The following is a 12269-nucleotide window of genomic DNA, read 5'->3' as shown; positions in this document are numbered from 1 at the left end:
CTCCAGTAGTCTAGATGAGACAGTCAACGATAGTTGCCGAAGTACTAGTAGAGTAGCCCGCCCAGCTCCCCCACATTCCTCTATTCCTAACCATTCTGCTTCCCCTCGGACATGTAAGGAAAACTCCAGTCATCATGGAGAACCCAGAAGCGCCTACACGCACACCTAAAAAGAAGCGATCGACATCGATGGCCTGCGATAACTGCCGCCGACGCAAGATTCGCTGCAATCGTGAGCGACCCTGCGGGAGATGCGTCGATGTCAATCTCGCATGCGCGTACACCAGCATCCCCCGCAGAAAAGGGCCGAAAGGGTCCAGTGCCCACGTCCTGAACTTTCTGCGAGGCCTGGGGACTCCTCCACAGCATCAGAACCTCTTCGCGTCCGCGGTAGCAGCAACAACGACGACGACGACGACGACGACGACGACGACGAATCCAGCAAGCGCGCCGGTTCTGCATTCCAGCAATCTTGAAAACCCCGGATCTTCGTCGCCAACCCCTTCCCTAGCTTTCTCTCAGAGCTCGCACTCATCAACAGACCACAGCATCCTGAGTCTGGCGACCTCCGCACGCGGCGATGTAAAACGGCGAATTTCGTCCACTGTCCTCGGAGCCCATGTCGGCCTGTTTCTACAGCATCTCTACCCAATCATGCCAGTGATTGACTCCAAGCTGGCGGCCGATTGTTCGGATCCTGAAGCACTGCATCCACAGCGGTATGCGTATATTGTTGCTTTATCTGCGGCGACTCACCTGCAGCTTAATCTGGACATTGGCGAGTATGAATCAGCCGGGGATAATCTCATCTCGGGCCAGGACCTGATCAACGAGGCCGTGAGGGCAGTATGTGAATACGACGCTCTGGAGCACCCGCACATTGACACCCTTCTTACCATGTTCTTCCTCTTCTGTGCCTACGGAAACTTGAATAAATCTGACTACGCCTGGCATTACTTGAGCCAGACAATTTCGTTCTTGCAGATCCTCAAACTTGACAGGGAAGAAGTATATGTTGGCTTTTGCCCCACTGAGGTTGAGGTTCGCCGGCGGGTCTTCTGGTTAGTCTTTGTCACTGAAAGGTGAGTATCTGCGAATCCACTTGTCTGCAGAAATACTTCCAGGCTAACTTGATAGTAGAGCATATGCTCTCCAGACAGGCAGGCCTGTGATTCTTCGCCCTACTATCCGTAGACCCTCTGTCCTCAACTCGGAAGTCCCTGCCCTACTATATGGCTTCGTGAGCCTCATCGCTGTCTTTGAACATATGGTGCCCGAATTTTACAACTGGAACACCAACATCGCCTGCGACTCGCAAGAATGCTCGACCATCAACTCGATGTACAAGTCCCTTTCCAACCCTCCTGCTCTTCTCGACGAGGTATCAGAGACCCACCAGGTAGACATCATCATCAGCCAGCAGTGGCTCCGAGTCTCTCTCTGGAACTACCTGGCCAAGAGATATCCCTTCCACCCGCGAGACCCAACGACCACCAAACCAATCGTACCTGTCCAAATCCCGTGGATAGCGGGAAGAATAGCACTGGCGTGCCTCTCCTCCGCCTCCTTGCCCTCTGTTGACGCTCACGGTATTGGCATGGTACGTGTATAGATTGCATCGAACTATCCTGAGTCCTGAAGATATATTTCTAACCCTTCTTGAAGGAACAAAAGCTATACGACATCGGCGAGAGCATAACCCAGCTCGTACCCCACCTCTCTAAAGCTTCCCCATCGACTGCAAACTCCACGATTCCCTCCTCAGCAGATATCAGGGACCTGCTGAAGAGCATTCTCAATGTTCTCTCGCGAACCCGCGGCTGTCAATCGTACCTGTTTTCTACGCTGTTGAAGAAGTCTCAGGATCTGCTGCGGGCCAGCCATATCCCGGCGCCACTTCCCACGTCCACCGAACAGTTCGATAATATTGAATGCTCTCGTTCAGATGTGGCTGCGGAGGAGCAGCAGCAGCAACAACAACATACCGATGCGGAGGCTCCTGAATGGGCATACCTTCCAGAGGCTGAATTGATCTGACCATTATGGTTACGGTGATACGATGTATGAGGTTTCAATCCTGTGTGGATTCTGATTCGGAATACCATCAGACCACATCTCTGTATTTTTTCTATGTGTGCGTGTCTGTGTACAACAGACTTTAATAACCCGGCTATTTTCGTTGGAACTAGCTATATTTCTGAACGTCTCAAATAAAATGTGACATATATCTAACATCACGAGATTTGACGACTTGACGACCCATAAGCTCCGGACAAAATTGCGCACTTGTGCGGTCTAATAGGAAAGAAGGGACCCTTGGGAGGTTCCATAATGTGAAGCTTGCGTACAATTGTGATATTCGTCGAAACCCTTTGCTACCGGAGTGTCGTTTAGCGAAGGCCATCGTCATCAACATACCTGGGCCAACGCCCCCGACGACTATATCCCACTTCAGAAAACCCAATTCCGGCCCTTCTTTGATAGAAAATAATGCAGTGATACCGGTCGAGTGATGACGACAGTGCTTCAGATGTTCCTGGCTTCGCCCTGGCTGCATTTCAATAATGCGGAGTCGTCTAGATACGATACCCCAGGTTGATGGACCAACTGGCACTGTGCGATCTGATGCAGGGACTCCGGCTCCACTTTTGGTTAAAATGAGGATCAGCTCATTTTCATTTCCGACCAATTCTACCCTACAACCGTGGAGAAGGCTGCCGCCGTAATAAAGCTGCCCACGGGTCCTTCATGCCGCTACGAAGCCTATTACTGCAGGTTAATGAAAGCCGCGGAGTCAGAACATGTCGATCGCGGCTATCATGCTCGGGCACAGCACCGGGCATCCTGTAGACAGTTGGTTGTAGTGAGAAGTCTTTGGAGCTTGACACGGAATGGCAAAGAACCATTTAAAAGGTGGTGGTTGGCACTTGCTTGTTCTCTTGTAGTTCGTCAAGCTCTTTTTCAATCGTTACACTGGTACATACTTTGCTCTCACTGTCCTGTCGCAATGAGGTCATTCTTTTCCATCGGGGCCTTCGCCATCAGCCTTGTGCTGCCTCATCAATCGAACCTGACCGCCAGCACACACTGTGGCACTGACTTGTGTACCTGGTGGCATGAGACTGGTGAGGTCAAGACAAATTCTGCCATGGCGCCGGACGCGGTGAGGCAGTCCCGCCAGTACCTCGTGCAGGTTGCGGTTGCAGGCTCTGGTAAATACTTCGACTCCGTCGTATACGAGGCTATCGAAACGGCAATGGCAAGATTATGAAGCTCAGTGGCAACGATGGAAACTTCCCTGATGATGCTGGCATCTCTATCGAACTCGACGAGGGTATCAACATGGCCTGGAGCCGATTTGAGCATAGCCAGGACGTCGACGTGCGAATCCTCCGCCGCGATAGCCAGCCCGTCGATGTAAATGTCACCATTCGTCCGACAGCCCTCACTTTCGACACCCAGCACGTCGCAAGCTCTCTGGTTATCCGGGTTTCTGCGAATCAGAACGGCTACCAGTTGTCCGTGGAGTTCCCAGACGACCTCTTCACCTACCAGTCCAGCGGTAATGCTATACAACCGAGAGCTCTAGTGAGATTGTAGGGGTCGAGCCACGCAACGCACTGGTTATCTCGCCAGTGCCTTTCTCCCTGGTGACCTGGTCCCGGCCCTCGGCGGCCCCGACACCGAAGTCATGACTCCCGGTGCCTTTTCGTTGGCCGACATCGGCGGTGCCCCTATTGTCTATTTCCCTCCCGGCGTCTACTGGATCGACTCGGAACCCTTGGGCCTTCCACGTATCAGATTGGATCCCTCAATCTACTGGGTGCATCTGGCTCCTGGTGCCTTTGTCAAGGGTGCTGTTGAGTACACCACAGCAAACAAGGACTTCTACGCCACAGGGCACGATGCCCTTTCTGGTGAAATCTGGAAAGTCTGCCGTAAATATGGCCATCTTAAAGTACTGCGTAAGCGCAACGGGTCAGAGAGGGCATCTGTATTTTTCTGCCATGCGAACGTCGCTGATCCGAGGCCCCGTCGGGCGTTGCATTCATCTGAAAGGCCCAACTTGAGTGCAGGTCTGTCGGCTAATAGAATTGCCGGCTCTGATTACTTACTGGCTAAATAATCTAAACTCAACGCCCAACTGTACTTCTCTTTGGATGACAGGGATAGGGACCTATAATGAGCCGGCATAAACCCCCGAGGGTTCCAGTGTCTCCGCAGGTGCATGCATGGCACGGAAGAGGATATCTTATTGTAGTCACCGCCTGTAGCACAATAAGAGTAATGAAGGGTCAAACAACCTACGCCCTCGCGCTACATATAAGGGTATCTCATGTGATGCCGTTACTGGTTTTAGGGAATTATCTACTAGGGCTTGTTTATACGAGGGGTTTAAGTTTCGTAAATCCGGCAGATGGCCTGATCAGTCCTTGCGAAAGTAGCTGTTTCATAACAGAATGGAGTGCCAGAAATTTCTGAAAGTGAGTTACCACCCCGGAAAATCTTGCAGGAATTGCAGAATATGGAGAAACGAACCCCGCGGGCGCGGGCTTACTTCGGCATGCAGCGGAAGGGATGGCGTCCGGGAGTAGGTGTGGGTGAGAGGGGTGGGCCCACGAATGCGAGGCTGGGTTGAACAATGCATACACTACCCCAGTTTCAGATATCAGGAGGGTAGCAAGGCCATCGGTATTCTAGGGCTTGGTCAGGGCCTATGAGAATTTTGGATGACCAAGGGTACTTGGGTGGAGGTAATGGTATGTACATGGGTTGAAATGAAGTCAAGGCTCGGACCTACTTCGCGGATGATGAAGCATCTCTAATTTCCTGTTGCGCCGTTCATGCGGTGCACTTTCATTGTTTCCGTCTTGGGTTTGTCAGGGACATCCGCTTTCACTCGCCTGCCAGGAAGTCACAAAGGCAATGTTCGGTGGATCATCCCTATATAAAGCCAACAGTCTTCTATGCATTCCATATCCTCGCAAGACACAGATACCTCTGTTCCATCATCTCGACACAGCAATTATGTATGTTAACATGAAGCTCAGCAGTCTCCTCACCACGGCCGTGCTCTTTTCCCAATCCGCCGTGGCTCACTACAAGTTTCCCTCTTTGATTGTCAATGGCACACCTACCCCGGAGTTCAAATACGTGCGCTTCAACACTAACAACATCAATCCGTTGTTGGACCTTAACTCCATTGATCTGCGATGCAACGAGGGTGGTCTTGCGTCTGGTCCGCAAACCGAGACGGCTGTCGTTCAAGCAGGATCCACGGTACCCCATATACAACACACATCTTAACAGTGTTTGCTAATTTCTGCCACAGGTCGGCTTCACTCTAAGCAATGCCATCGGCCACATAGGCCCCATGCTGGTCTATATGGCCAAAGCACCCGGGGACCCCTCGAACTTCGATGGCGCCGGAGAGGTTTGGTTCAAGATCCATGAATGGGGCGCAGATTTCTCCACTGGCTCGATCAATTGGCCCCAACTTGGTGAGCTATGAATGTGCCTTTTTATTCATTCAACCGGCTACTGCTCCGACTAGGCAACACTACGAATACTAACTAACACCCATCATCTTCAATCACAGGCCTCATGAGCTACTCCTTCCAGCTTCCCCCCTCTCTGCCTAATGGCTCGTATCTGCTCCGAATTGAGCATATCGGTGTCCACAATGCAGCGAACCCCAACAGCGCGCAATTCTTCGTCAATTGTGCCCAGATCCAGGTGACAGGTGGTGGCGACGGCAATCCAGGGCCCTTGGTTACGATTCCTGGTCTCTATAGCAACGAGGACCCTGGGATTCATTTTAACAACTATTATCCTCCTGTATGTTGCTTGGATCTTTCAAATGTGTACCGAACTGGCAGACTAACTGAGTCCTTTACAGCCCAAGTCTTATATTATCCCGGGTCCTCCGGTGTGGTTTGAGTAGATATATCGGCGATGTGAGGCCTCCGAGCTGACGCACGCAAAACGGGAAATGGGGAATTAATGTTGTGTTTCACACTTTCGACTGTGATTCGAACATTGTGAGATCTTTGCCCTACGCATACACACTTATTGATTTATTAGCTTGGATAAGTTGAAACTGCATGGGAAATCTGTATATTCTTTGATACACAATTCGATAAAAAATGATTCCATAACTCCAGCACCGCTCGATTTTCATGAGCAGAATTTCATATCAAATCTAGGTACAACAACCACAAGATCAGGGGTACTTTACGGCCTCGAGCGGCGCAGGCTCTCTGTCAGCTCCTCTGCAAGTTTAACGAGCGCCGTCATCGATCGTGACAGGACCATTGAAAACAAGTACCCATAACCCTGCTGCCCATGCTACCTTTAGCTAGCTTCCTGTCCATGCTCTTGCGGAGAACACGGCGATGTGCAGCTGCAAAAGACGACAACAAGACAGACTAGTGGGATAATGTTCATCGCAATGGGAGTAGAGCATTTGAAGCATGCGAGGGTAGGGGGTAGGCCGGGGGGTTCTAGTCCCCCTTTTATAATTCTATCTAAGCTATGAAGGAGTGTGATAAGCTAGATGGTTATGTATACAATAAATATAATCACTAGATATTACTAATTTACTATATGCTTATAGACTATACTAAACCTCTGGCAGAATACTTAATATTAGAGTTGCATTTGGTGCGAGTTTGGGCGAGTCCAACCTTAGTTGGAACCGAACCGCTGCGGTTTCGAGTTGAAATTTTAGAAATCGAACCCAAATCGAATCCGATGCGATTCGGTTGCGGTTTCACTGCAAAAACCCGCTACTAGGCCTAGCTAGGTATAGCTAGGCCCCTACTAACCTATCTAGGCCAGTGGTATGCCTAGGCAATAACAAAAATTTCAAGGGTTTTTAGATTTCAATTTCTTATACCTTAGGCACCTTTACTATATATATTAAATATGCTTATATAAAATTATAATTTTTCTATGAAATATATAGTAATTATGACTATTCTAATCTATATTAGAAATATTAATTTAATATCTATAGTTTTGAATGGGTGGTGGTTAAAAATATATTCTAACTATAGTGAGTATTAGACCTTGGTGCCCTTATATATATATATCCACACCACTTTCATACCAACCCATAACAAAAATGATTATTCCCCTATATCTCACCAACCACTAGATCTTTTGAATTAATATTTTATATTTAGATAGACTAGATACTAGGCTATCTAGTGATATCAATATTTCTATGGAAATCCTAGAAATTAGTGATTACTAAGCAAAACGGTTTTTTGCAGTTTACCCAAAGACCCCCTGGATCCAACCCAGAACCACCCCTAACCCAGTGCGGGTTTGCAATCTAGGAACCGAATCGAACCGCTGCGAGTTCGGTGAGGGTTGGGTTCGATTTTTGCGGGTCGGTTATGCCACTCTATACAGCGACATATTCCAGTTATAGTAGCTTGTCCAGATGTCTGGGAGTGGGTAAATTTGTACCTTGCTAACTGACGCAAAGTGTATAGACGATTCAAGAAGTGGGAAGAGGCTATAAAGCGAACAAGTTGAGGACAATTAAAATACATGGATTAGATCAAGCCGCTGCGATACAAACCACGCTTTCTGCAATGGGAAACAAAGCTCGAACACCGTTCAGGACAACCCACCTATCTTTACGTGGACGTTAGATCAACTCGCAGAGTGCGTCAAGGCTAATCAAGTTCTGGAAACAGCTAGCAAAGACGGCAAAAGGCGATGTCCCACACTTGATTGTATGCTATGAGCGCGATATTTAGCCCTCTGACCTTGGCAAGCTCCATTCCGGCTCTAGAAACCTGGATCCACTGTGCCTAAGTTCATTCCACCTAGGGGGTTGATTCTTCATCATGCGGTTCAACCATAGATTCCAACCGCAACAAAAAAGAAAGAAGAAATGGTGTGCTGATGACTGATGTGCGCTCGGGAAGGCTTGAAAGAATAGCAGTCTTTGCCGCTCCTCGGGTGACTGGGATTTCTCGGTGTTATAGAACGCGTAACTGTTAACGGGTATATAACTACAAGTCGCAAACCGGAGGTGGCTTGGAGCAGATTTTGACGGGCGACTGCGACGGTGTCAGGCTGAGAGAGATCAGAAACACACCAAGTACCAGCTGAAGATAATGAAGACTTGTCGGGTCCTGACGGGTATTATTGCTTCACTTCGGTGGTACTCGGGTTTCTCGCTTCTCATTGCTATCATCCGTCGTGCTCTTGCCCAGGTGCTCGTAGAGACATCAATGTGGCTGATGGCATGCTCTTAGCTCAATCTATCCCTTGGGTAGATGAGGCCACAGACTTTCAAGTTGTCCTGCGTCTCACGATAATGAAGTTTTGATGTAAGTTGAGAATGCCTGTCTTCGCTGTTTTCTAGCTCTAGTAGGTAGGTTTGAAAGCAGCTACGATTCTTATGGCTTATGACCCTATTGTAATGAAGGAATGAAAAAGCATGCAACAAAGAAGATCTTAAGTAGCCAGTAATAATGGGAAATAGCACTATCATATACCTACGAAATTTGAAGGAGAGAAATACATAATGTGACCCCTCTACACCTGATCAAATCTACCAGCAAGAAACATTAAGCTCTATGAGCTAGGGATGAGTGTTCCAAATTCAACCATATCCTTTCTGATAGCTATAAAGACCTAGAATAAACTATAGGAACACAATACCTAGCTACTGCCTTAAGCTGACAGTGGTGCAGGTGCATCTAGGCCTCGGCAGACCCTGAGAGTGACCCTCAACGGGTGACACTCCACCTTCAACTTTGCGGGTGGAGGGTCCGGCCCTCTGTTGAGCATCATGGTGCCTGAATCTTGCGGCAGAGATTGGAAAAGGATATATATATGATACACCCATCTTGTCACATAAATTTACCAGACATTAGCCCAAAGATGGTCATTGTTTCTTGATTTGAGACTTCGGGAGACATCAAGAAAGTATGAGGTGATGACACTATCTTTAGAGGTGGTGGCTACCTACATTTATTTCCGCTTTGAAAAGGGTAGCGGACTTTGCCCCCTTCTCCTGATTTCAGCCGCCGTCTGACCCAAGTGCACTTGTCTAAGGTGTAGAGCGATACGCGGGAAAGGAGATGCTGGGCCAAGATTGGCCAATCATTTATGGAGGTACAGATCTAAATCTGCCATGGGCTTGCGATGAATTATCAGAATAGTACCAACTTGATCTTCCCGCATACGTGCTGTCTTTGCCATGTCTTTATTATAAAATAACTTTCGCTGGCTCTATCGCGTTCTTGAATGCTGGTCATCTAAGGGAGTGGAAACTTGCATTGCTTCGAGAAATGCCTACGGCTAACGAGCCCCTTGTTGCTTTGCAATGCACCAGTAAACCACAAAACAGAATGCGCAGTCCATCGCAACATTCAGTCATTGGAGAGGTTATCAAGCCACAATTTGCATATATTTGGAATGATAGATTATCCGAAAATGTGACTTGGAAGTGCTCGGGAACCGTAGTTACTAAGGAAATGTCAAATGCTTGTGCCTCAAGAAGAGAAAAGGACAACAGTGAAGCATGGATTCCAGGAATATGCCGAACATCCCATGCTTTAATTGCGCCTCCTGGTATGTTAAGCTTTACTATTCCAATGCCGACAACATGATGGGAATGATTGCCTGTATCATGAACCGGTTTTTCCTTGGCGACTTCCTGGTATGTGAGAAAATCATGTCATATTTTGCGTCATGTTCCAGGTTGCGGCTGTATCAAGGAGCCATGTGTTGGGAGATGGATTAGATCGCACGGAGTTGGCTTGGGCAGGCTTGTCTAACAGAACTAGTTCCTTCCCTTTTTGCTTTCCTCTGTGTTCGCTGATTTGGAGGTATTGTATCTCTCGGGTTCTCGTCGACGACACGGTGGTACCTTCTCAGGGTGTTTTGTGGCCAGAGGTCGTTCCTATCTGTAATTGTCCGCCAATAGAAATCGGAATACACTACCGCAACTGATACCTACGCCTGAGAGTTATCCATTGCAGTTGAGATTCCTTGGTCAAAATCACCCAAGCCGCTGGCTGTTTCGTCAGCTGGATCGCGCCAGCCCTCCCTTTCATCCTTGACCACCCTGACAAAGAGCACATCTAGTATCACCGCCGCTAACGCAATTCCGGCTCCAAAGAACAGTGCAGCTCTGAAACCAAGTACTTGGTCGGTACGATGTTTGCTCACCTGCGTCTCTATGGTCCCAGCGAACCCGAGACCCAGACTATTTCCGTATAGATTGAGCGTACCGATTAGGGAGGCGGCAACGCCTTGTTGGCTGCGCCTGACGCTGTTGCTAGCCACTATTTGGGCCGCGACATAGACGAAGTCTGGGCAGAAAGCCATGAATATAGTAGCAGGAAAGACTTGCGCCCAGTAGATCTGTTGTTCTGGCATCGTAGCCAAGAGTACGTTCGCAAGCATAATCGCCGCAGAGCCGATGGCCAAAATCCATTGTGCGGCGAGACGAGGAATTAGCCACGCCGCAATAAACGTACCGATGGTTGCGACGACGCCGAATGGAGTCCATTCAATTCCAAATTGCAGTATACTCTCGTCGCGCAGAAGCTGTAACCACGCTACCAGGTACCAAAGAAAGATACCGTTGGACATGAAGCTTAGAAGTACGACTAAAATAACAGCTGCAAAGGAAGGAGCCGTCCAAATGCCCAGTGGCATGATCGGGGTTTTGGTGATCCTGTACTCCCAAATACCGAATATGGCAAGCAGCAAAACTGATGTAGCGAGCAAAATAATCTCGAAGGGAGTGCTCCATCCACTTGCAGGAGCCTGGCTGGGACTCTTTAGATCATTTCTCAATTGCACGGAATTTCCACTTACTTCCACGCGACATTGAAAACAATCAGACCGCTTGTGCCCAGCAACGCACCGATCCAGTCAATCTTACCATTTCTATCCACTGGAAGATCGGCTGGTAGCAGTAGAGCGAGGAGCCCGAAAACGAAAGTGCCCAAGATTGCCCTAGAAATACTTAGGTCCCGAGACTCCTTATTGAGCATGAATGGACTTACAAGCCAAAGAAAATCCATCTCCAGCTCGAATACTGAACAAAGACACCAGCCCAGATAGAACCGAGGTAACTCCCAATAGGTGCTGATGCTCCAAAAAAGCCGAGCGTCACGTTACGCGCTCTACCTGGTGGTATAGTCGTGCTTATTAGAGCCACGGCGTTGGGCATAATCAAGGCGCCTCCAATACCGGACAGAGCGCGAACAACGTTGAAGGATAAAAAGGTTGTGCAAAAACCGTTTGCAAGAGAGCAGACAACCAACCAGGCTGCTCCAGCGATAAGGATGTGTCGGTGACCATATACGGCCCCCAGTCGCCCACTAATCAGGACGAAGGTCCCTTGCGTCAACCTAGGAAACATATTGTTATTATGAGCGCTACATGGTTTGTTCATGGTAAAAGGAACGAACGGATAGGACGCTGCAGCCCAATTGGCTTTGCCGGGACCAACTGCAGCACCTAATATCTTGCTAATCTCTAGGCCAGCAGCAAGACCAACCATGTTGGATATCATCTGGCCGTTATAAGAATGCAGAATTGAGGAGAGTAGCCTGGTAGTCCGCTCACCTGAACCATATTGCTCAAAACTATGAATACAATGATTGTCATCCTGCGTCTTTTTGTTGGGACGTCAGTAGGCACAGCCTCGAAAGTCCGGGGGTGCCAGTCATGCGATGGTTGTGTCATGTCGGCCAGGTTGATTGAGACACCCCGTTCAGAGAGTTGCTCCATCTGTGGTGCTTGAGGGAAAGGGAAATCACAGAGCTTGTTTTTGATCGGTTGTAAAAGGGACTGTACTGTGAACTACCTGACAATGACTGACTGGCACCAGCTGTTTTATATGCCGTATAAATCAATGGCCACAAGTTTTCTAAAGGGAGCTGGTTAATCTTTCCAGTCAGTTATGGCGCTTACCAACAAGAGCTGATGTCAAATAAACGGCCCGAGACTCCGAAAATTGCCAAGCGAGTCGATGTATATTTTTGTCCAGTCTCAAGGCGTGGATGAACCAGAGAACAGCCGAAATTCCACCGGCGACCTATCTGGTCACTCCGCTCAGTACGTTGTGGCACTCACGCGCAATCCTCGGAGGGTTTAGTTAACATTACTTCGTATTTGCTTGGTAATCAAACTGAGCCGCATTAAGGTCGGCGGACACCGGTGCACGTCCACGCGCCAGCTCCTCAAATCCAAACGTAAAATGTAGCAGCTCCATAATGCTGTGGA

The 12269-nt window shown here is 48.7% G+C and overlaps 4 protein-coding genes across 4 annotated transcripts; 3 read left to right on the top strand and 1 right to left on the bottom strand.

Annotated features, from left to right (window-relative positions):
- Positions 1-134: 134 nt before the first annotated feature.
- ALT_9026 (uncharacterized protein) lies at positions 135-2036 on the top strand (the record flags this gene model as incomplete). The annotated part of the gene is made up of 3 exons (XM_033563855.2): positions 135-1081; positions 1140-1599; positions 1665-2036. 3 exons carry the CDS (start codon positions 135-137, stop codon positions 2034-2036), a joined length of 1779 nt encoding a protein of 592 aa, XP_033419746.2.
- A 970-nt stretch (positions 2037-3006) lies between these two features.
- Positions 3007-4125, top strand: ALT_9025 (dextranase; the record flags this gene model as incomplete). The annotated part of the gene is made up of 3 exons (XM_089600514.1): positions 3007-3192; positions 3264-3595; positions 3636-4125. 3 exons carry the CDS (start codon positions 3007-3009, stop codon positions 4123-4125), a joined length of 1008 nt encoding a protein of 335 aa, XP_089455407.1.
- A 902-nt stretch (positions 4126-5027) lies between these two features.
- On the top strand, positions 5028-5943 carry ALT_9024 (lytic polysaccharide monooxygenase auxiliary activity family 9 protein; the record flags this gene model as incomplete). The annotated part of the gene is made up of 4 exons (XM_033563853.2): positions 5028-5279; positions 5332-5500; positions 5599-5837; positions 5899-5943. 4 exons carry the CDS (start codon positions 5028-5030, stop codon positions 5941-5943), a joined length of 705 nt encoding a protein of 234 aa, XP_033419744.2.
- A 4040-nt stretch (positions 5944-9983) lies between these two features.
- ALT_9023 (putative MFS-type transporter C1683.03c) lies at positions 9984-11774 on the bottom strand (the record flags this gene model as incomplete). The annotated part of the gene is made up of 5 exons (XM_033563852.1): positions 9984-10806; positions 10854-10994; positions 11045-11392; positions 11453-11556; positions 11610-11774. 5 exons carry the CDS (start codon positions 11772-11774, stop codon positions 9984-9986), a joined length of 1581 nt encoding a protein of 526 aa, XP_033419743.1.
- Positions 11775-12269: the final 495 nt, after the last annotated feature.

This window comes from Aspergillus lentulus (assembly GCF_001445615.1).
Source record: "Aspergillus lentulus DNA, contig: Alt16, strain: IFM 54703, whole genome shotgun sequence".
NCBI lineage: Eukaryota > Fungi > Ascomycota > Eurotiomycetes > Eurotiales > Aspergillaceae > Aspergillus > Aspergillus lentulus.
The sequence above is the reverse complement of the archived record's forward strand: the minus strand, read 5'-3'. Positions and strand labels throughout refer to the sequence as shown.